This window comes from Equus caballus, chromosome 4 (assembly GCF_041296265.1).
Source record: "Equus caballus isolate H_3958 breed thoroughbred chromosome 4, TB-T2T, whole genome shotgun sequence".
NCBI lineage: Eukaryota > Metazoa > Chordata > Mammalia > Perissodactyla > Equidae > Equus > Equus caballus.
Genome location: NC_091687.1, coordinates 15,720,063 through 15,744,739, shown reverse-complemented (window position 1 = coordinate 15,744,739; position 24,677 = coordinate 15,720,063). Strand labels below are relative to the sequence as shown.

At 51.9% G+C, this 24,677-nt stretch overlaps 1 protein-coding gene and 1 long non-coding RNA gene across 8 annotated transcripts in view; one reads left to right on the top strand and one right to left on the bottom strand.

Moving 5' to 3' along the window:
* RAMP3 (receptor activity modifying protein 3) overlaps positions 1-5,596 on the bottom strand; it is a 30,436-nt gene extending 24,840 nt beyond the window's left edge. Inside the window, exon 1 of one of the 2 annotated variants that reach the window (XM_001496097.6) lies at positions 5,085-5,596. In XM_001496097.6, the coding sequence (XP_001496147.4) occupies positions 5,085-5,370 (286 nt within the window). In that variant the 5' untranslated portion in view covers positions 5,371-5,596. The remainder of the gene's footprint in view (positions 1-5,084) is intronic. The other variant, XM_070264385.1, reaches the window with a different exon arrangement.
* LOC102148419 (uncharacterized) lies at positions 5,274-21,459 on the top strand. 6 transcript variants are annotated; one of them, XR_011437741.1, is made up of 7 exons: positions 5,717-5,830; positions 8,162-8,237; positions 8,908-9,024; positions 13,422-13,501; positions 18,883-18,974; positions 20,000-20,315; positions 20,933-21,459. It is a non-coding gene; the product is annotated as an uncharacterized lncRNA (long non-coding RNA). The 6 variants fall into 6 exon arrangements; XR_011437738.1 differs by having other exon boundaries at positions 8,780-9,024; XR_011437737.1 differs by lacking the exon at positions 5,717-5,830 and having other exon boundaries at positions 8,035-8,237; positions 8,780-9,024.
* Positions 21,460-24,677: the final 3,218 nt, after the last annotated feature.

The window sequence follows — 24,677 nt, the reverse complement described above, 5'->3', positions numbered from 1 at the left end:
CCCCTGCTGCCCCACCCGCACACTGCTCTGCCAGGACCCTCTGGCTGCCCAGTCTCCTCCATGGATCAGACTGTCCGTCATCAGGACAGTCTCCTTTCCAGGCTCCAGCAGCTCCGGCTTCTGTGCTCCCCAGGCTGTCAATTCGGTTCTATTTTAATATAGCTCTCAACTTTGACGTCTCTGAAGGAAACAATAATTGTAATAAAAGGCTTTTGAAGGTAGAACAAAGCCATTCCTCTCTGAGGCTGGTGCGGAGCATGTGAACGAGCCCACCCCTCCATCTCACCCACCCAGAGGGCTCTGGGTTTAGGGGGCTCCATTCCAGCCCCAACTCAGCATGACCACGTGAGTCAGAGGAGGGGCTGACTGGGCTGCACACCACACTTGCCCAGCCCATCACATGGAAGTCCCCGAGGCGGGGACCGAGACTTCGTGTTTGTTAAACACATCCTCCTCCTCTCCCCCAGTGGGGTGATTCCAATGTGCTGCGGAGACTGAGAACAAATGGTGGAAAGCAACACTTGTCTGTGTGACGTGCACGCAAGTCACTTGGAGATCTTGTTCAATGCAGGCCTGAGGCGCCAAGATGCTACTCCCTGACAAGCTCCAGGTGATGCAAAGCCAGAGGACCACCCTCCAAAGAGGAAGAGCCAGAACCTGGAGTCCGCCTCCCTTTCCCCATCTGGAAATGGAACTGTGACCCTTGCCTGGCAGCTCCTTGCCCTACTTCCTTCCCCTTCAGTCCTGACCGGTGTCCACTGAGTGCCTTGTCCTACAGGAGACTGAGCCCCAGGACAGCCTGACAGCTCAGGGACTTAAAGACAGAACCACTGTGGCCAGGGAGGGTCATCCACCTACTCAGTAACACGGTGGGGGCCACACCCAGGACACGTGCCCGCAGAGCTGCCCCCAGTGGCACGTCACCCCAATCCCATCTCAGTTTGCACAAAGACACCTCAGGCCCATCTCCTTGCTGTGGGCCTTCCCAGTACAAGCCTCCCCGTTCCCTTCCTTCTCACCCAGCAGGCATTTCTGTGCACCTCCAGGGCTGGGCTCTGCACCAAGTCTGGGGTATGGGCCGGCATCTATCCTGGGGGGGCCTGGAAAAGCATTATGCCTCCTGACCGCACTCCCTGTTTAAAGTGTAAAGCCCAGAGGAAAAGCGACTTTCCCACAGCCAAACAGAGGCAGCATGAGCCGGGGTATACCCGGGGCAGGCGATCCTCCCTCCACCACCCTGCCCAGCTGCACCTGCCCAGCCAGCTAGCAGGAAGGCAGCCCTGTGTCCAAGGCTGTGCTGGCCTGGCATCGGTGACTCTGTGGAGCACAGGCCCCTGGGGGCATATTGAGGCAGATGATGAGGAAGACAGCCCGTGCTCCTTTCTCCCATCACCACCCTGTCCCAAAGGCACCTTTTCCCTTTCAGCTCACCAATGGGCTCCTCACCATGGGCTCTGAAGGCCCACCTGGTGCTCTCCATGTCCAGCCCTTGTGTCCATCCTTGGGCCTGGCCTTGCCATTCCCTGACAGGATGGTCTCAGCATCCTATGTAGGTCTCCCAAGCAGCACCAGCCACATGGGCATAAGCCAAGCAAGTCCCACATTGTCACCCCCTGCTAGCTGCAGCCATGCCTCCCAGCCATGGTCACCTGGACCTGGCTTATCTAGACCACCTGAACCCCCCAGACCTGGACCTGGACCCCCAGATCCTTTCAGCCTGCCCCGATCACCACCTGTCAGATCACTAAGACCCAGCCCAGCACTTCCTCTTTCTCCTCCTCTCCATGAACCCCCTTTTTCCTCTCCCTTCCTCCTCGTTCCTCCTGGACCAGAACGTCCATGTGCCCCAGAATCTCCACCTACCCAGTGCAGCAGGGGCCTTGCCAGGGCTGGTTGAGAGTGAGCCATCAAGGACCAGGGGGATGCTGTGAGGATGCCCAGGCACTAGGCAAGCACCATGCCACACCTGTCAGACCAACTACAAGTGCCCTGGGGTGGGAGGCCCATTCCAGCACCTTTTCCAATGCACACTCGGCTTAAGAGGCCCCCAGCAAAGCCCGACAACCCACCCAGTGTCCTAACAGCAGGATAAAGACACAGATTCCTGACAACACCAAGAAAGTGGGTCGCTCCCACTCAAGCTAAGGCTGCATTAGTACAGGTCTCAGGAATTAAATCAAAATAGAAAACCATTTCAGTTGGTTCCATCAGAGAAACAAAGAAAATACAGGACTGTGTTTCTTTCGTCTCGGGGACTTCCAGACTCCGGGAGATGATAAACAGCCAAACAGATGCATTTCCAAGAGAAAGGCCTTTTCTGGCCAGTCATCTGGAAATGAAATACAGGAGCTCTCATCCTCCTTGGACGGAAATGAGCAGCAACCAGACCACAGAGTCGCCAGGCTCTGCAGCGGCGGGCCATTGCCAGTCTGGCCTCAGGACGTTGTGGTTTCTAGAACCCCCAGTCCCTGCAGTCTGGGCAGTTCCCTCCCCACTCTGGAACTCAGTTTCCATATCCATAAAAGGAGGAGGGGTGTCAGATGACCTCCAAGGCATCTCTTGGCCAACCACCTCCTTGCAGTCACTGTGACATTGAGGTACTTGATACCCAGCGCTGCACCTGGGCCCACTTGAGTCCACAGAATCCAATGTGACAGGAGGTGGCTCAGCATCGGGACAGCTTTATTCTTACCACTGATAAAAACAGTGGCAGTGCCATGTTCACACACACACACACACACACACACACGGGCACTCTGGCCAGGGTGCTGTAAGTGAGCCCCCGGGGCACAGTTGCTGACAGACTCACACGCCCACGGGACGTGTGCAGGCATTGGAGGGTACCTTCCCACACACCCCTTTGTTTAAGCTTGAACCCTTTCGCTCCACACTCCCAGGCCTGGCACAGGGTTATGGAGACCAAACTGCTTGGATCAAACTGATGGTCACAGCAGCCCTTTACAGGTTACTATTCCTGCATCTCCACTGCAATTGGGGAAACTGAGGCTAGGGGCCAGTAAGTGCCTTACAATCTTGAAGTTAAGAACCTGCAAAGGGAGGTAGGTGCCCAGGATTCATGCCCAGACCCAAGGGTCCAGTCGAGAGCCAGGCACAGAGGCAGAGCCCTGGCTGAGCAGACTTTTGTTGGACCTCACCACCCCAGGGCCCTGCAGCGTGGCAACTGCTTCTGAATTAGGATTTGGAATTCTCAAAGAAGCTCTCGAGGCCAGCACCTTCCCTGCTGGGGAACCAGTCCTTGACGGGCCTCTGTGGTCAACAGCAGCCAGCCCCCATGCTGGGCCCGCTCCCCAGGTGGCCAGGCCCCCGACTCTGCACAGCCCAGAGGCAGCTCAGGGATGGCAGGGTGTCAGGATCCAGAGCAGAGACAGTTGGCAGCCGTGGGACCCTCCTTCTAGACACAGCAGCCTCGAGGCTGATGTGGCCCCAGGCCCACCTCTGACAAATCAGCGTGTGACCAGGAGCAGATTTGGCCTCTCCCGGCATCTCCCTCACTCAGTCAGCAGCCAATTCCTGAGGCCCTTGCTCTGACAGGCCGGCACTAGGCTGGGTCTGCTGAGAGGCTACCTGGCCTCACCCTGGCAGGGGAGCCTGTGCCCATGCTCCACGAGAGGGGGCAGTGGGACCAACAAGACCGGACGAGATGGCCTTCCAGTACTGCGCTGATGTGAACCCAGGATTATTAACGCAGATTTCTGCGCAGGGTCTGCCTTTGGTCCTTCTCAGTTCCATGTTGGAGGCAGGTGAAGGGAGCCTCAACCTCCCTCAGCACAAATTGAAGGATTCTCCTTCTATTATAGGGACCTAAACCTCCACCTGAGGGACCCTGTATTTGGAGCTTGCTGAAATCCAGATCAGCATGCTCCTGATTTCTGGGCACCACACAAACATCCACCCAACCCTGGGGCTCTAACCCTGGGCTGTGAAATGAAGCCACGCTTTCTCCACCCAGATGTCTCCACAGAAAGGAAACCTGGAGTTGGGGATGCCAACGGGCTGATCCAGCCTTTTCCCATCTCTATAACCAAATTCCAAGTCATCAAAGCTGACAAGGATATTGCCCAGAGGCCCAACTTTGCATCTTACAACCAGGGAAACTGGGGCCAGTGAGGGCAAGAGAGCATCCCAAAGGACCCAGGGACAGTGGCCCTCATGGACAAGCCCTGAGCCCTCTGATTCCCAGGCCAGTTTTCCCAGAGTCAGCCAGGCTCAACTCCCAGCCTCAGCAAGTCGCCCACGGAGCCCTCCCCAAACAGGCACACTCTCTTACTTGTTCTTGGATATTCTATTTGGTAAGATTTCTCAAAACAAGCTTTTAATTCAATCCATTCCCAATTCGTCAGCAACGTGTCCTCCCTGGAGCTGTCTGTTCTTGCTGGAGAAGAGATCTAGGAGGGGAAGCCTCAGAGAGCTGCTCCCTGCCTCCTCCCGCCAGCCACCCCAGACATATGCCTACACACGTGTGCATAGACTCACACACTCTCACACGTGTGCATGCACACACACACTCACCCACACTACAGGGATGTCCTCAGGAGGACAAAGCACAGCAGGGAAGGTCCAGCCCTACCCAGTTCTGGATTCCTCTCATCCACACCCGAGCGCGTGGTGTGCACACATGAGCCCCGGGACGGGGAGCTCACTACCTCAAAGGGAGAAGGAACCCGGACCTGGCCCGCTTCCGCCCTCTCAGAGTGTCGCGCTAGCAGGGCGTCCCCAGCCGGGGGCAGGGAGGCCGGGGACATCGCAGCTGGGAGAGGCAGGCGTGGCCCAAGCCCGCTGGCCGGGCAGCGCCGGCAGGAGACCCTGCGCCTCCCTTCCCAGCCGGGCTCCGTCGCCATCAGGTCCTCGAAGGAAAGAGCAGGTCGAACACCCTGCCGTGGAGCCTGGGGTCGGCGCCCGGGTCAGCCCTCGCCCCTCCGGAGCAGGGTGCGCCGGGCTCTCCGGAGTCAGCGCAGGGCAGGCGTCGCAGCCGGGCGCAGGTGCGGGAAAGTGAGGGTCGCGCGGGTCCCCACGGCCCCTGAGTAGCTTGGGGCGCCCCGGTGCGGGACCCCGGGTCCCCTTACCGCAGAGCAGCACCAGCAGCAGCGAGAGAAGTTGAGGGCGCCAAAGCACTACTCGCGTCTCCATGGCTGGTCGGCTGCGGCGCGGTTCGGCTGGGTCCGGGCTGGGCACGCTGGGGGCGCCCGGAGGCGGGGCCCAGACGGGGTTGGGGCCACGGAGAGCCCGCCCCCAGGACGCGCCCCCACTACGCTCCCTCGCCCAGGACAGGCTCCCCCTGAGGACGCGCCTCTCGCACTCCTCCCCAGGGCGCGCCCTCCCCGGCAGGATGCTCTCGCTGAGATGAGCCATCCCTCCCGCTGCGGGGGTGCGGCCCGCGGCGACCGCGGCTGGGCAGGCGAGGTGCGGGCTGGGGGACGGTGGGGTGAGAGTGGGGGGCGGCCTGGCAGGGAGTGGACGGGGTTGCGGCAACGAGGGGACCTTTGAGCAGAGGCGCTTAGGGAGCGGGCCCCCGAGGGACGGGAAAGTGTCTGGAAGGAGAATGCTGTGCAGCTTCGTCAGCTCCGTGCCTGAGTGAGAGACTGGGGAAGGGAGGGGGTGTGCCGAGGCGGACAGCCTGCCTGGAGAGAGGGCTGGCCGCGGGCGGGGCGGGGGGTGGGGGGGGATGGGGGAGTGCTGTCTGTGTGCAGGGCAGGGAGGGGCTTCCAGAGTGAAGAGCAGCTTATCCCCAGTCCTTAGTGGACCCAGGCCCCCAGGACACCTTCCTGGGAGCTTCCTTGTGAGTGGAACATTTACACCCTTCTGGACCAAGGTAGGTACTGGGTAGATACTTCACACACACACACACACACACACACACAATAGTCCTCAAGACCTGATCCCTGCCCTGTGCCCTCTGGGATGCCTTAAGGGACAAAATGAGGGCCAGGAGAAAGACCGGGTACCCCGAGGGGTTTAGAGAGGGACTCAGGTTTCTCCAACCGTGGGTCACTTGGCCAGTTTGGTCGTCTCTATCACCCTCGGGCCCCTAGCACAGACCCTAGCCCACCCCACTGCTCCCACCCTTCTGCCTCCCCCTCACTCTGTCCTGGCGCCACTGGGCACCCCAGGCCCCCTGAGTAGAGCTGTGCCCCCTTGCTGGGAGCCCACCACTGCTCCCACGCACTCTGTAGAATGCGCAGGTACCAGAGCTGACATTCCTCTGAGGGGGCTCATCCCAGCTCTGCCCCAATGGCCTGGAGCCCTTCAGAGCAAGGCCTGCTGGCCTGGCTGGTGCTGAGTGCCGGGGAAGGGGGGCCCACTCCTCACCAGCCCCCGAGACCCTGACCAAGGGACAAATGAGAACCAGCACTGCCTTTGGCCTGTCTGCAGGGAGCTACCACAGTATCTCAGAGCCAGAGGCAGGGCCAGAGTTGGGGCCCGTCACAGCAGGCTGAGGGTGGCGTTCCAGCTGGGGAGACAGAGCAGGCATCAGGGAGAAGCCAGCTTGGGGAGATCCAGCCTAGGGGAAGCAGGGCAGGTCGAGGGTCATCAGGGACCCTTCGCCGACCCCCACCCTCGGATCTAGGCTGGCATTAGTGGTCACTGTGGCCTCTGGATCACGGCAGAAGGGACGTTCTGGGAACTCCAAGGCTGAGACTTAAGAGATTGGCAGCTCTTGCTCCATGTTGGTTCAGGGTGCTTCTTCCTGGATGAGGAGCAGCCATGTGGGCAGCCCTGTGATGAGAGCTCACATCGAGGTCCCAGCAGCTCTGAGGTCCCGAATGAGTTGGTACCTGGGCACCTGGGCCTGCCTCGAGTAGGACAGCCTCCCAGCAGAACCAGTCAACCCCAGGATAGTGAGAAAGGACACATGTTTGCTGTGTAAGCCACTGGGTCTGAGTACATGGGTATGACCTTCCCAGGCAGACCAGAAGGGCCATCCAGGCCTGGCAGAAGGATGGGCTTGAGAGAGGAAGGTGAGAGGGTGGGGCTGGGCAAGGGGACACCCTGGGCGTATGGGTTAGGGTCTGTGCTCATGACTGATTACTTGGGGCTGCCCAAGGATGATGTGTGAGGAATCCGCAATCAGGGAGGCTGTAGCCTGGATCCCTCCAAGGACAGATGCCCCTCCCTCCACAAGAGAGCCCGCTCCTGGGGCCAAGCTGACTCTGTGTCCCAGGGAGGTGTCAGAGGCCAGCTGCAGCCCTTGGGCCTCAGGACAGACAAGACAGGATAGACTCAAGATACCAGCTGCTGTGACATCCAGCTCCTTCCCTGAGCTCACGAGCTTCACTCTCAGGAAATGAGTCACCCGTCCCCAGGGTCATCTCCTCCCCAAAGAGAGCATCTCGCATCTGCCCAGGCCCTGGCTTGTCCTCCAGGTCTCCTCTTCGGCCTCACCCTCCACCTCTGTCCTCCCACTCTTCCACAGCAGGTCGTCAGGTGTCATTTCTGCAGAGCTGCAGACCCCTCAGGCTCCCCTCCAGCCCACTCATTGGGAATGCCCACCACTGTTCACCCCTCCTCCTTGCCTGGTGCCTCTCCTCTCCACTACCTGAGCCGGTCACTATGGCCCCATCCCACAGGACTCAGCCCAGGCAGTCAGTGGGCATCTGCAGAAGGGCGTTGCTCTGGCTCCTGCCTGTCTCAGCTCTGGAAAGTGGCATCCCTGAGTCCCAGCCCTGCCATTGCCAAGCATGGAATCCAACAGTAGACTCTCAGATCCCGGAACCCATGCATGTGTCTCCCAGTCAGTCCTCCTCTGCTCCCTGATGCCCACCGCCCCACCCAGGAGTCTAACCCCCAATGCAGCCCAGCCCCCAAGGAGGAGAATGTCATGCCTGGGTGAGTTTTTGCCTCCCCAGTTGCCCTCCTTTCAGCCCACACACCCTTGAGAATAGATGCAATGAGGTTTTATAGAAACCCACTCCAAGCTCCCAAGATTTTCCCTGGAAACAGCACGCCCACCCCTCCTCCAGGAGGCTTACACAAATCTGGTCCACATCCTGGTGTCTACTTCTCCGTTAGACCCTCCCCCCAGGCCCGGCTCCCTCTGCGCATGGCAGGCCCAGATCAGCAGCTCTGATCCAGATTTCAGAGCAGGGGATTGTGGAAGACACAGAGACTTAGCTCCAGCCAAGCTCCGCTATCTTCCTAGCAGAAAACCTTCAAGGAGCCTCACATTTTCCATCTGAAGCTAGAGAGAATAACTGCCCTGCCTCACTCCCATGTCAGAGGTGAGGACCGAGGCCTAGGGAGCCGCTCCTTGCTGAGATTCCCAGGCACAGGAGGATGGAAGTGGAGGTGGGGTGGGGTGATGGAGGTGATGGAGGTGGAGGTTGGGGGAGGGAAGTGATGGAGGTGGAGGTGGGGGAGTGGAGGTGATGGAGGTGGAGATGATTGAGGTGGGGTGGAAGTGATGGAGGTGGAGGTTATGGAGATGGGGGTAGAGGTGAAAGAGGTGGGGGTGGGGGTGGAGGTGACGGAGGTGGAGTGGAAGTGGAGATGATGGAGATGGAGGAGGATATGTTGGAGATGGAGATGGTATAGGTGGAGATGATGGAGCTGGAGGTAGAAATGAAGGAGTTGGTGGTGATAGAGGTGGGGATGGAGGTGGCGGTGGAGACAATGTAGATGGACCTGGAGATGATGGAGGTGGCGGTGGAGGTAGAAATGATGTAGGTGGAGATGGTGGAGGTGGAGATGGAGAGGACCCAGACGGCCAGCAGGCCCGGAGCAGTCATCATGCCCAGTGGTCTCGTCTGGCTCTTCCTCGCAGCCCCACCACCCTGAGCAAGCGGCTTCCATGTCAGGAAAGTGAGGTCAGACACTACCTTCTCCAGTGGGCCTGCTGGCAGCTCCCTGAGAATCCTCTCTATCCCCTCCTCACCCCTGCCTGGGCCACAGTCTGCCTGGTGGGAGAATGAGCAGATATGCTCATTGAGGAGGGGCCTCTTCAGCTCCTGGGACCCCATGCCAGGTACTCCAAGAAACACAGGCATCAAGTGAGCACGAGACCCTCAGGTAAGACCACTGCCTCTCCCGTGGCTCCTGGGTGGGCCCAGTCCCCACAGAGTAAGCCAAGCCCTCGAGGGTGAGCCCAAGTAGTCTTGCTCCCCTGTGAGTGGCCTGACAGCCAGGTGCCACCCAGAGACTAGCTCGGAGGGCATCACGGGAGGGAGGAGGGGGACAGACCCCACGCCCAAGAGGAGGGGGCAGGGACCAATGCTGGAGCCCACAGGGGCTGCTCTGCACCCTCTGTGCTGCCAGACCCCATGGTCTGAGACCCCAGAGAGGAGTGGCAGCTACCCCGGCACCTGTGACACGGGCATGCTCAGTTCCCACCCCCGTATGGCTGCATTGATAACTGATGCTCCTGTTAGCGCCTGGCCCCACAGGTCCTCCTCCTGTGGGAGTCTGCTGCCTGGGTGCCCCTGCCGTGAGGTCGGGCTCTTCGTAGGCGGTCCCGTCTCGGTGGCTGGTTCTCTATACCAAACTCCTGACTCAGCCCTGAGTGACACACTATTATCATGATATTTATTCAGCAATTTTACTTACTTTTAAAGAGTTTTCAGAAAAAGTTTTCTCAACACTAAAGGAGCCTATTTTCTAAGGGACAGGCTTGTGAGCACAGGACGTCATCTACCAGCCTCATCTCCATGGAGCAGAGAAATGGGGTTGGAGAAATACCGGTGGCATCTGGGCCCCTACCGGTGTCGTGTTGGGGAGCCCGCATGGGAGGGGCTAAGGTTGGGCAGCCGACTGGTTTGGAGGTCCCCCCCCACCCCCACCCCGCAAAGCCTTAGGAGGCTCAGGAGCGGGGCAGGTGCCTGGGATTTTGGCTCCCCCTGCCGACAGACTGTAAACCACTGTGTGTCCATCCTCCTGGGAAGTGCGGACCCGTGACACCTGCATGGGAACATGGCAGAGAGTCTATCTCCAAAGGCGGGACAGGGACATCCCCCAGGGCCCGGGAGAGGGGCTCTGACCCTCAGCTGTTTCCGGCCACACCAGGGCTCAGGACTCAACTCTCTGTGTCCTTATTATTATTATTATTATTATTATTATTATTATTATTATTGTAAAATACACATAACACAAAATGTACCATCTTAACCACTTTCCGGTGTCCAATTCAGTGGCATTAAGCACATTCACATTGCTTTGCAACCATTACCCCCGTCCGTCTCCAGAACTTTCTCATCCTCCCAAACCAAAACTGTGTCCCGATTACACACTAACTCCCCAGCCCCTCCCCCAGCCCCTGGTACCCCCCATTCTACTTTCGGTCTCTATGAATCTGACTACTCTGGGACCTCATATAAGTGGAGTCACACAGTATTTGTCCTTTGGTGACAGGCTCATTCTGCTGAGCATCATGTCCTCAGGGTTCATCCGTGTTGTAGTGTGTGTCAGAATTTGCTCCTTTTTCAGGCTGAATAATATTCCTCTGTATATTTAGACCACATTTTATTTATCTATTCATCATCATCCACTTCCTTTTTAAGTACTCAAAGCAGTTTACTTTCATTTGCTTTAATTTTTGTAAAATCTATCAGAAAATGTTTTGAGGAAAATATACCAATATGTTAGCCATAGTCATTTCTGGATCTGGAGGGATCTGGGTGATTTTTAATTTAAGTTCCTTTCTGCTTCCTCCTGTTTTCCCATTAGTGCTGTATGTGGCATGTGGTGGGTTTTGTGTAAAATGTGTATTGTGAGAGTTTTTGTGTACATTCACATGCGTGTGTTGTGTGCCTGTATCTGTGTGTGCGTGTGTGTGGAAGGGTATATATGCATGTCTATGTACATGAGTGTGTGCACACAGTGTGTGCGCACAGTGTGTGAATTCGCGTGATATGCATATGCTGTGAGTATACCTGTGAGTGTGGTGTGTAAAGTGTGAGTGTGCACATGTGTGTGTCAGGCAGAATTCTTTGGGCCTCAGGTGGGTACAGTGAACACTGCTATTTCCCAGACCTTGACTTGCCCTCCTTCCACGCAGCCTGAGCATAAGCCCACTGACCCAGCTCCCGCCTCTGCCCTGCTCCTGCAGGTGACTTGTACGAAGAGTGGGAGCTGGTGTCAGGGGCCAGTTTGGGGCACAGCTCTTCACTCCTTCCATCCTCTCAAGCGCAAAGGGAAATGTGACAATGAAAGCAGCTGCCCTGCCTCTCCCAGGGCTGGAGGAACAAAGGCATTTTAGAACCTGGGGAGCACAGTGCGAGCTGAAGGGATGTTTTTTGGGACCCCTTTCCATCTCCTGTAAGAGGATGTAGCACTCGTTAGACAGTCCAGTGGGGACAGAAGGGGGAGGCAGGACACTCCCTCCCACGTGACCTTTCAAAGAAAGAACAGGTTCTCTGGTGGCCACAGAGTCCCCAGATGCCTGACTCTGCTCCAGGGCTTAGGGAGGAGGGCTGCAGAGGCATTTGCCCAGGAGCCCGCAGCACTCCGCGCTCTCTGCCAGTGCATTTTATGTGATGAATCCCTGAGAAGGTGAAACTAGACTTTAAAGAGAGAGAGAAAGGGGAAGACCAGTGTGGTTAGCAGATAATGGCCCCCAAAGATGTCGTCACCCTGATCCCCAAGACCTGGGAAAATGTCGCCTTACGTGCCAGAAGGGACTTTGCAGACGTGACTAAGGCCCAGACCTTGAGATGGGGAGATCACCCAAGGTTGTCTGGGCAGGACCAACTGTCACGTGAGTCCCTCAAATCAGAGAACCCTTCCCGCTGGGTCAGGGAGATCAGACAGAGGGAGGAGAAGACACGAGGAGGCACAAGAGGGACTCGACTGCCATTGCCAACTTTGAAGATGGAGGTGGGGCCTCGAGCCAAGGAAGGGGGGCAGCCTCAGAAGCTGACAGCCAGCCAGGAAAGGGGGACCTCTGTCCTACAACTGCAAGGAAGAGAGTTCTGTCAACGATGCGAACAAGCAAGGAAACAGATGCCTGATTTCAGCCTGGGGAGCCGAGGGGCCCTCCAGTGGAGTGGGACTCGACAGTGATAAGTTCATGGTTTTCCTGCTGCATTTGTGGTAAAATGTTATGGTGGCTGGAGAAAACTAACACACCCTAAAACCAATACAACTAGTATGGCCCCTGTCTTGATCTGGGCTCCCCAGAGCAGGCCCTGACACCAAGAATAGGTGTGGAATCCACACAAGAAGTTTCTGGGGAGGCCCGGGGAAGTGGGGCGAGCTTTGGGCAAGGACGAGGTCGGGGGGCAGTGCAGGGGATGGGGAGAGAGGTCACATGGATAGAAAGAGCGTGAGGAAGGCCATGGGAAAATGCAGCAAGCCAGAGAGGCTGTGGGCTGGGCCAAAGGAGATGAAGCCCTGAGGCCAGCACAGGGCACGTTGGTTTTGTGTGATGGCAAGTAGGCCTGCTCTGCAGAGTTGACAGGGGCGGGCACTTTCCGAGGGGCCCTCTGGGAAGATGCTGACAGAACTCGAGAAAGGACTGGGCAGAGCATGAGAGAGAGAAGAGTCAAGGATGGCTGCTCAAACACCTGGGTGGATACTGGCAGCATTCACTGAGTAGGGAGAGGAAAAGTACAGCCTGCAGGAAGGGTTCCACTGAAAGCAGGTTGCACTGGGGGCCCCTGAGCCCTCCCGGGGGGGACGTCTCCAGCAGATCCATGCCCAGGCCTGGAGCCCTGGAAGCAGGTTGGGTGGAGAAACAGGCCTGCAGGTCTTTGGCAACCAGATGATTTCTGAAGCCAAAGGAAAGCATGCGATTCCCAGGGAAAGTGTAGACTGAAATGAAATGATCTGGACAGATCCCTGGATGCTCTGACGCTGAGGACCACATTGCTGACTTGTTCCTGGAACACCATTTCTGAACTGCCCAGACCCCTGTCCATGACCTCTCCCCTCACTCGTGTTCCTGAAAAAGCACAAGCTTTGGAGCCGGCAGTTTTGGCTCGAATCTTCAAGCTGAGAGTCCATGAAGTGAGCAAGTCACTGAAAATCTGAGCTTCAGGACTTTACCTAGAAGACCGAGTAAAGGGAGTCTGCGCAGAGCTTCAGTGACGCCTCCAGGAGACGGCCCATGGGCTCCGACCCTTCTTTCACGCCACACTGCACCCCACACAGCAAAGCCATAGCAGAGTGTGAGGGGACGAAGACACAGAGGGGATGGAGCAGAGGAACATGGCCGTCAACAGGCAGCGTTTCACATCAGAGGGCAAAGCGTGGCTGGGCAGTTACCTTTAGGGGAGAATAATGAAGTTTCTCCTGACCTCACATCACGTGAATTTCAGATGGGCCAAAAGAACTGAGCATAGAAAATCTATCAGAGTATTACTATAGATATAGAAGAGCGTGTTTATAATTCTGGGGTAGTTAGTTTGGATTATAGCAAGAAGCCATAAAGTAGCAGATACTTTTGACCACATAAAATTTTACATCTTTCACAGGAAAAATAACACCATAGAGTGGAAAGAAAAACTACCTGATGAGAGAAAGTATTTGTGACACACAGGATTCAAATCTAAAGGTAAGAGGAATGTCCACGGATCACTAACAACCTGACAGAAAAGTGGACTCTAGAATATAGAGAAGCAAGTCACAGACGAGGCATCGAAACGGGCAGTAAACCCAAAATGTGGTCACCTCGTCAGTGGTCAGAGAGACATGGAGGTAAACAGCCCTGGGTCATGGGTCAGATAGTAAGACTTTTCAATTCTGATGATACTGATGCCTGATGTCACACGATGAATCACTGTGTCCACCTGGTTCTGGAGGGGATGCCCCTCAGAGTGTAATTGCACAATCATCCTCGAACACCCCCTCCTCAACCCTCCTGTCACAAGTCATGTGACAAGTCCAGTTCCTCCCAAGTTCCTGACTTCCCAGCCCAACTGTCAGCCACCACCCATGGGTCGTGCAGACCCACATTTGCAGCTATCTCTTGGGACAGGCAAAGCGGACAACGCAAATGCACTGCTTGAAGTTCTGCTCATTACAAGAAGGCCCCCACCCACATGCGTGGGAACCCAGGGGCAGGGGTAGTGTGCCGCTGTTAAGTTCAAATGGTGCCACTTGTACACCAGGTCCTCAGTCAGCTGATGATCAGGAGCCCTCCACAAGGCCACGGGCCTGCAATGAGGGAGAGGAGACAACGCAGCAGGAGCGGGGACCAGAGTCTGGGCCAACTGCTCGTGCACTGTGCCTGTGCCTTTCAGGTGTGCTCAAGCCTGAAGGGGTGTGTGTGTGTCCGTGTGTGTATATGTCTATATGTATGTGTGTATTGTCTAAATGTGTGTGTATATGTGTGTATGTACATGAGTATATATACACACACATGTTAATTTAATGATAGACTACTAGTGCATGCACCCAACCTCATTGATTGGTGAATCAGATAAAATGCACTTCATGAGGAGAAACTTGGGTCACTTGGTCAATCATTCGGCATTCGGTCTCCACCTGGTCCCAGTAGCAAGCTAGGCAATGCTTCTCACAAGAAGAATAGTTACTGCAGGAAAGAACAAGAGTTTATTCCAAAACTTTAGCGGTCTGAGCCGTGATTTTCCCACCAATACTTGCAAGAGGCTCCGTACAGCATCCCTGTCGCCGCAGACACATCGAGCACCATCGGATCTGTAGGGCCGGGCCCAAGTAGATGCTCAGCTTGCACCACAGCCCGTCCAGACAGCCGCAGAGCTCTTTCTCACTCTGGCTCCTCTGAAAACTGCCTTACAGATTCAGGAGGAGGCTGCTTCTGCGGAAGGAGGGTGGCCATCAGAACAGGAGCCTGAAGGGGTGCTGAGGAGGGCAGCATCCCACGGCATGGGAGTTGGCACTTGGAGGTCTGCAGAGGAGCCCCCTGGCCTCCTACCAGAGAGTCTAACAGGAAGCCAGCTGGCAACGTAGTCTGGGAAATGTGGCTCTCAGACCCCCAGCTGTATGTGGCTATTTAAATTAAGTTAACTACAGTTAAATGAAATTACAAATTCAGTTCCTCAATTGCACTAGCCACAGGCAAGTACTCAATAAGCTCATGTGGCTGCACACTGGACAGCACGCTTCACTATTGCAGAAGTTCCAGGGGACAGTGCTGGGGGCAGGCCTCAGCAATGCACAATAAGGTGCAAGTGGCACATCCAGGACCAGGCATGAGCAAGCTGCAAGCTCCCCTTTTTCCGTGGCACTCTTGTTCCCCTGATGTTTCCTGGGGGTAAGGGAGAGGGCAGGCTCCCCAAACCTCGCTTCTCAGCCTTGAGGAGCCTCTCAGCCAAGCGAGCATGTGTGTTCCTGGGACCCAAGGCAGCAGCAGCCACGTCCTTGGCCCTACTCCACCCTGCAGGAGTGCCTGGACCACTCCCTCCCTCGGTCTCCCTGGTCCGGGTATCAGAACATCCTGGTGCCTCCCGGGGCTGTCTGTCCTCACAGGCTACAGCTCTGATAGCCCCTGAGACACACTGTTCTCCCTGCGCCCTGGTAACTAGCAGAGAGGACGCCGCGCTCACCGCCTGTCTCGGCCTTCCCCGACTACTCCACCCCTACAGTCACCTCTTTCACGTCTGGTCTTTATCACTGTAAGAGAGACATTCTGAAGCCAGGGATTCACTTACTAGAACAGGCACAGAGACCCTCTTGTTGCACTGCATTCCACTCTCAGAAGGGGCGTCGCTGTTCTCAATGTCTGACCACTTCAAATACTCATGTTTTCCTCCTGAATCCCAAACGTTCTGAGTAACAGTGCACAGTATAGCTTCATCTAGTGAACAGTGAAATTGGATTGGAATGTATCTTAAAAGTGCAAAAATAGACACTCAAAAATAGAAAGAGAGTTGGAATTCTTGCCTGGACTCCCCACTGTATTCTGAACCTCATAACCCACCCATGAGGCCCAGGAGTTCCCACTGACACAGGAACAGGTGAAGAAACTGAGGCTCAGAGAGACGAGAGCTGCCCAAGGGCACTCAGTGCAGTGGTGCTGGATCTGCACGTCCTCACATGCATGTCTTCACTAGTCACATGTCACTCACACCTGAGCCCCTGACGACAGCTGCCATCCATCAGGGTCCTTCCCCAAGAACACTCGGCAGCATGCTTTTCCCACAAAGACCCCAAGTCCCCCTGAACCACATGGAAGCCTCGGGGATGGGGTGGCAGTAGGACAGTGGTGCTGGCCAGGGTCAGGGACCTGGACGCTGTGATTACCAAACCCCGAAAGTTTGTGAGGCTCAGATCGTAAGTGAAAAAACTTTCAAACCAAACAGGGGATGAAACTGAGCATGAAGGAGTTAAAATTTCCCTTAGGATTAGGGTGAAACTGTGCCTTGGACCCACAAAGTTAACATGGGAAACAAAATAACCAGTTTCTGAGCTCGCCTTGCAGAACAACAGGAGGACCACTGATCAGAGAGGAACTTGCTGACAGCCCCCTGCCTGACTAAGCATCTTGCAGGAACATTGAGAAGCTAAAATGGCTGATTGTAAACTCTAGATATCAAAGACTAAAAAGCCACCATGTGCAACATAGAGTAGTCAGTCACGCCTGTGCAGTGGACTCTTAGAACTTCGCCTCCTAAGGCCACTCTTAGATCTTCAGCCCCTCCTAAAACCCCAAATAAAACTCTTGCTTGTAGCTTTTCAGGGAGTTCAGGATTACAGTCTTAGCTGCCCGTTCTCTTTGCTCAGCGCTTTGCAATAAAATTCCTACTTTCTTCCACTACACCGGGTGTCAGAGATTGGCTTGCTACACAACAGGTGAGAAAACTCACTTCAGGTTTGCTATCAAATTTGGCAACCCAGATGGGATATCGTCCCAAGTGGACATCTCTCCTGTGGCACACCAGCCTCTGGCAGAGAGCCTCTCTTGGAAGCTGTCCTGCAGCTGTCCGAGCTGCTGACCGGAAGTCATTGGCCACTGCACTTTTACTTTTGGCTGTGGAAGAAACTAGGTTCAGGATTTGGGAAGACGTCTCTTTAAGTAGCTGGTAGTTTTTGGTTTTGTCTTTGTGCTAACCCTCTCCAATAGGACTGGCTAGAAATAATGGTAATCAGAGCTCTATTACACCTGGCAGCCCTCTGGGCTCTATCTGTTGTGGTTTGCAGTGGATGTCCTTTTGTTGAGTTTCCTTGTTAACTCACTGAAATCTTATTTTTCCTTTCATTTGTTTTCCTCTGTTCTGGGAATTTTGTTCCAGGTCACTAGAGTTTGCTTCAGTATCTGGGTGATTTCTACATAAGATAAAACATTAGAAATTGATTACTAAGCATAGATTTGTCTGCCTTTGGTTTCTTATCTCAGAGAAACTGAAAGATGCTTAGGTTTATTGATAAATATGTTTTGTGTATGCTGGGGAATTTTCTATGAGAAAGTACATATTTCTATATACAAGGAAAGTAAAATGTATGTTTTCAGTAAAGAAGGTAGAAATAATAGAGATATCTTTGTTAGTTTTGTTAAGAAAGAAAAATCTGTCCTAAAGTACTAGGAAAGAAAAAAAGAAAAAAATAGGACAAATTCTGAATGTAAAAAGTGACGGATTTGTGGAAGCAAAACCCTGAGGAGTTTTGTGCATGGTCAAGTTGGCTGAGATTTAAATGAATTCAATTAAATGAATGAATTCCAATATACAGGGTAAGCTGGCACAAAATTAGAATTTGGCTTTCTCTCGCCTGAAAGGACGATCTTTTTGAACTTTTGGTCTTCTCTTGATAAAGAGACTACAGGTTTTTCTTTTCATTTTGAGTAAGTCTACCTAGGGGACAGAAAGTCTATGCTTTGTTAAAATAATTGCCTGTGTTCAAAAAGACTAAGATCTCTCTATTAAGGTGGGGGGGGGGGTTTAACTGTTTAAACTCTCCCTGTTTGCCTTTGACGTCTTCTGTTGTCACCTTGATTGAATGGATAACTAAGCATTGTTTCCTATTTGACCAAGTGTTTTAAGCCCTTTTGATTTTTTTTTTTTTTTGAGGAAGATTAGCCCTGAGCTAACATCCACTGCCAATCCTCCTCTTTTTGCTGAGGAAGCCTGGCCCTGAGCTAACATCCATGCCCATCTTCCTCTACCTTATACGTTGGACACCTGCCACAGCATGGCCTGACAAGCAGTGCATAGGTCCACACCTGGGATCTGAACTGGAGAACCCTGGGCCACCAAATCAGAACATGCAAACTTAACCCCTGCACCACAGGCTGCCCCCACTTTTGATATTTTTTACAAACTCTCCCAAGGTTCAAATCCTGGGTAAAGTCTTTCTTTTGACTTAAAAAGGAACTTTAACAATTTCCAATGGGCCCTGGGACTTCTCAAAGAATTTATTCTCTCTTTCTATAAAGAGAGATATTAAACTAAGTAGACTTATTTGACATGTTAAATTACATGGGAAGCATTGTTAAATAAATGATAAATCTTCTTAGGTTATATTGTGTGGGTAAATGTTATTAATATAAGTGCTTTAAAAAATTATATAATATTCCAAAAATTCTGATCTGTTTTGATTATCATAATTCTGGTTATTATCTCAAAGTGCTGGATGTCACAGAATTGGTCAAATGTCTTTGTCAATTGCCATTTTTGAATGTTTTGTTATTTGCAGACAGTTGTTTCATTCTGATGTTTTTGCAGATGTGTTTCATCTTTAAAGAGACTCATGGAAAGGACTCCGACACTTACTCTAGAATGCAGGTTTCTGATAAACTTTCAGATTATAAAACTGAGCTGGATAAGAAATTACAGAACTCTAACAGAGAAACTGATGGCCTCATAAAACTGCTAACAGAAGATCAAGATCAAGAATTAATTATATAAGACTGAATAAATTAATGAGGATGTTTATAATTTTTGTGACTTTGAAATATTGCTGATTTTTAATGTTTTTTTTCAGATTTAAGAAATTTTTTTTCTCTTTTCTCTTAAGGAACTATGACTTATAGCAATTTGTAAGCAGAATTGAAGCATTTACCTTTTTCTCCCTATCTGATCCCTCCAGAATTTGAAAACTCTTGATGAGTGAGTATTCTTATTTTCATGGCAATATAGTTATTTGCATAAGTTTAATAAGAATGTGTTCTCCTTATATCAGGACACAATTGGAAACACTGGTTATATTACCCAGGCTTTGACTGAATGTCATATTTGAGAGAAACATGCGTAAACTCATGCATAAACTTAAGGGACAAGGATTGTCTTTATAGAACAAATAAAGCCACTTGGAAATATTGTCCTGGTACCTTGCTGACAGGGTTCCCAGCAACCTTACCAGGTGAGTAGAAAAGGTCACATCCCTGGCAGGTGCAAGAACCTCGGAATATTTCAGAGACCTCAAAAAGAGAGAAATTCACCCAAATCTGTAGGTATTGCAGGCAGAGTCTGATGACAAGTCCTTGGCTTGGCTTTCCTGTCCTTGAGAGTCCTTTAAGGTTCAACCTGAGATTCCCTGTGAAAAGTTCCAGCAAAGCAGATTTAAAGGAGCCTAGATGATCAATTGCTGCACTTATGTAAATGATTAGGCCAAGTTTATTGAAAATAGATTTATTTTGTGAACCAATGAGTCTTAATTTGGCTATCTTTGGTGAAAATGAGGGTGATTTTAGAGAGAAACATTATGTTTCAATAGAAACTATAATACACATTTGGAGACATTGGATTCTGGTTCTGTTAATTGTGTTTGAGATTTTTGCTTTCTATTTGCAAACTGAAGCTGGAAAACTTGATGTAAACTTAAGAGAGAACACCATGACAGCCCATGTTTAGAAAATCTTCATGCCTGTTGCTGTATAAGCCAAGCAAAAAGTTCCCCTGGGTACCCACAGACATCATCAGAGACATTTCAAACTGCAAGGGATACTTCAATCCTTACATCTAGAAATCTTCTTGACTGGCCATCCCATGGGCTCGGGAATTGGTTTGTAATTTGCTCCAACCATTAACCTTGTTTTCTTTCTGTTTCTCTGGAAATGCTTTTTGTTAAATATATGGTTACTTGCTTACACAATATAAGCCTAACTTTGGGAGACCCTTCCTATGTTCTACAGATGATCCAAAAGACCCAGAGAGAATTCGAATTAAAGAACCAGACACTCTCAGATGTTCCTCTGCATCATCTCTATAGTGGAGACTGAATCCTATTAAAATACTGGAAACACAAGCACCCAGAAGATCAATTTCATCTCTGCTGAATGGGACCATACAAGCAATGCCACAGGAAACAGGAATCATGCCATAGAAGAACATCACAACAGGATCACCCAAACCTTGGCTGGCTTCATACTCTAGACACTGACTTCTCCAAATGGACAAGTGAACCTCTAATAGATCTCAAGTTGCTGTACAGAAGACGGTCCCCTAAAAGTAAGTAATGAATGATCCCCACATTCTTACCTTACTTGTTGGGCTATTAGACAGCCAGCTATTTGTCTACATTGGATTTCACCTGAGATTCCAGACCCTAACCTTGGTTGGTTTACAGGCTTCTTCTCCTCAGTTCCCCAAGGATTAATATCCATTATGGAGGGGATACTAAAATTTGGGCTGTGATTTTGCTAAAACGTGTGGTTGTCTATGTAATTATAAAATGTGGACTTAAGTGTTCTTCCAAAACCATTGATCAGAATACTAAAATATTAGTCACGCAGAACATACCTTGCTCTCCTCTGCCTGGTACCCAAGAATATTTTTTTTATAAAGATTTTATTTTTTTCCTTTTTCTCCCCAAAGCCCCCCCAGTACATAGTTGTATATTCTTAGTTGTGGGTCCTTCTAGTTTGGCATGTGGGACGCTGTCTCATATGATTTATATGAGCAGTGCCACGTCCGCACACAGGATTTGAACCAACGAAACACTGGGGCGCCTGCAGCAGAGCACGCGAACTTAACCACTTGGCCACGGGGCCAGCCCCCCAAGAATATTTTTAAAGTAAAGGTAGAACAATTTCATTCCTCTGACCTGGAACTTCACCCTTTCACAGCAGGAAGCAGCTGGAGCGGTCTTCATCCCCATTCCCCAAGATTGACGAATGATCAAAAGAGAAGGGGGATTGAAACTGAAGATGAAGGAGTTAAAATTTCCCTGGATTAGGGTGAAACTGTGCCTTGTACCCACAAGGTTAACGTGGGAAACAAAATAACCAAAGTTTCTGAGCTTGCCTTGCAGAACAGCAGGAGGACCACTGATAAGAGAGGAACTTGCTGACAGCCCCCTGCCTGACTAAGCATCTTGGAGGAACATTGAGAAGCTAAAATGACTGATTGCAAACTTTAGATGTCAAAGACTAAAGACTAAAAAGCCACCACTTGAAACATGTAGAACAGACAGTCACACCTGTGCAGAGGACACTTAGAACTTCAGCCCAGAAGGCCACATGCCCCCCTCCCCTACCTAAAACCCCGAACAAAAACCCTTGCTTGTAGCTTTTTGGAAGTTCAAAATTACAGTGTTAGCTGCCCATTCCCCTTACTCAGTGCTTTGCAATAAAATTCCTACTTTCTTCCACTACACCCAGTGTCAGAGATTGGCTTGCTGCACAACGAGTGAGTGAAGTCACTTCAGGTTCAATATCAAGGATATAAGCCCTCTGGCTGCAAAGGATTCACACAACAAAACCCCAAGTCAAAATCCCCCCAAGAAAAAGGAGCCGTCATTCTGCCCAAAGGGGATCATGGCCAGTCAAACAACATCAGTCATCTCCCCTCAAAGTGCCATCCCCAGGGCTCTTCCTCACCTATGCCAATGTCATGTCACATTGAGGGTGCCATTAGGTCATTCTCTCAGTTAGTTAGGACTGAGGGGAAATGGGGCTTCAGTTTGTGCTCCCAACCAGGTACACACCCTGTCCCAGTGCCACACACCACGGAGGGCAAGAGGATGAGGGCTGGGGATGCCCACAGAGGTCACCAGAACCTTGGCAGGATTCAGAGTTGGCCCAGGCCCGCCCTCCCCCTGCTGAGCTTGGAGGGGAGAGCTCCGTGTTCTCTGCTCCTCTCTCAGGGCATCTTCATGCCCACTCTGTGCACTTAGCAAGACCGACTTCTTCTTGGAATCCACTAGCTCCTCCACACTTAGCCCTTGGGGCCCTCCTCCTCCGGGTCTGCTCCTCTGGCCTCTGCACCTTCTGTCTCCATCCAGCTCTGCCCCCGACTTCACCCACCAAGATCCAGCTCTTCCTCCACTCCTCCATGTCTGGCTCAGGGCCCTCCCTGGGTCCAGGCCCTCTGCTCTCACGTCTTGTGGCCCCAACTCCTCACCCCCCAGCTTGGGAACTGGAACATTGAGTCCCTGGAACAGAACTGTCTTTGCTGAAATTAGTGAAACTGCCAGGTGGTATGAGTAGCCTGTCTGCAGAGAGACAGAACCCAAATGCCAGTCCTCTCTCCTGCCTAGCTGCAGGCTGCCCCCGTCTCTGTGTGACACATCATTTCTCTTTTTGCTGCATAAACTGCTTTTTAATTTTTTAAATTAGAGTCACATAAAATAATATAACAGAGAAGATGCCTAAATTTTTTTAATTAATTTGTTACGATCATTCTACCACTTAGTAATTGTAAAACCCCTTTCTGAAGTTAAAGTAACGCTTGATGATTGCAACAAAGAAGACAGAGTCAGTGTGCCAGGCGAACACTCTCTGCAACGCAGTGAAGAAGGAAGTGCACGTTCTTTTCTGTTCTCCTTTTCAGTCGGTCCCACGCCCAAAGGTAAATTTTCTTTTTTTTGTATGGTACTAATTCTTCCATAACAAAGATACAATCTCTGATGGCTGAACAGCATTCCTCTGTGCGGCACTGGCTTTCATCAACCCCACCTTAGAGTTTCCCCATAACAAACAAGGCGTTACTGTCATCACAGTGCAGTCTTTGCACAGTCCCGTGCATTGTACACATTCCTAGGATAAAATGCAGTTACATTAATTAATAAGCATCATGTACATTCCCAGAGTAGAATGCTGCAGCCACGAAGGCAGCACACACACAGTTCGGTTGGCTGGCTTCCTGTGGAAGTGAGGCCCTGCATTCCCACATTCCTGCTACCTGCAGCCACACAGCCCACATGGCCGCACGGGCATCAAGTCCAGATGAGTGGACTCTGCCCGGGTCCTTTTCCTTCCACACACAGCCTTTCCCAAAATTCTCTCAGTCATGTGTTCCCCGTGACCACAGCAGCTCCTCAAATGGCTCAAGCGTCACCTATGTAGCAGTCAGGACAGACACAGATGGGGAGAGCAGTTATAGTCATGGAAATGAAGGACAGATGAAGGACAGCCAGCCAGGGATGTCCCAGGGTGTGCCCTCTCACCTGTGGTTCCAGGTGCGTTGGCCTTCCAGGACATGGCCGTGTCCTGGGAGCTGGATGGGGAGCCGGGGGGCAGCGGAGCTTGGCCACCTCGAGACCCTGTCTCTTGTGCGAGATGAGTAGGGGGAGCTCTGGGGAAGACTCAGGTGGAGTCAATACTCGATGTTTTATTTTATTGCTTCTTTTCCAGTCACTTCACTGGCTGTTTTCAGGGTCTTTCTCTGTTTCTGTTACCTTCAAAAAGCAGCTATTCCGTGTTGGCTGAACGACGCTTTGCCACACCAGGTTCTCTGCTTCCCCTGCAGTCCCACAGGAATGTTTCAGGGCTAGAACTGGAGCCCAGTGTCCCCAGTGTCCCCACACACACGCACAGGGCCAGGACTCTTGCCAGCCTCCCGCGCTTGTCTCTGTCTCCTCTGCACCCACTCCAAATGGGGTCACCGTCCATAGCAGGGCTGTCCATTAGACCTATAGTGTGGGCGACACAGGTCGTGGTAAATCTGGTGGCCAAATAGGAAAATGTAAAACAAACAGGTGAAATTTTATTTTTAGCAAGACATCTTATTTAACGCATTATACTTGAAATACTATTTCAACATGTAATCAATATTAAAAATCATTAATGAGATATCTTCCATTCTCTTTTGTACTAATTCTTCAAAATTTGGTGCAAATTTTACACTTACAGCACACCTCAGTTCAGATGGAGCTCCTCAAACTGTCTTTTGATTTTACAAAATTTACAGTTGAAAAAGTAGAGTCACATACCCAAGTTGCTACAAACATACTTAAAAGTCTTCTAATAAGGGAATTATCCACTTTTTAATTTAAATCACTTGAAATGCAGTACAATTAAAAGCCGGTTCCTCAGCCCCACTAGCACATTGCAGGTGCTACACAACCACGTGCAATGGCGACAGCAGTGTGGATCCTGGCGACTCTAGAGAGATCCAGCTGGTGCAACAGAGCAAGGGCCATGGTGGCCTGCCCAGCCCCAAGTTCCTCACCATGCATGAAGCCAGAGCCGCGGTGCACGCTCACACAGATGAGAGCTGGGCAGAGCCCAGAGCACAACCTGGTGAAGGTGCATCGTCTAAAGAAAGGAAGGAAAAGAAGGGGGTTATCAACGGGAAAGCAATCAACCAGGGAGCTAGAAGAAGAGGAGGAAGAGGGGGTGGAAGGAGGAGGAGGAAGAAGGGGAGAAGGAGGAAGGAGGAGAAGGAGGAAGAGGAGAGTAGGAGAAGGAAGACAGGAGGAGGAAGAAAAGGAGAAGGAGGAAGAGGAGAAGAAGGAAGAGAAGGAAGGAGGAAGGGGAGGAAGAAGCAGGAGGAGGAAGAAGAAGAGAAAGAGGAGAAGGAAGAGGAGGAGGAAGAGAAGGAGAGGGGGGAGGAAGAAGAAGATGATGATGTGCTCCCAGGAGTGTTGGC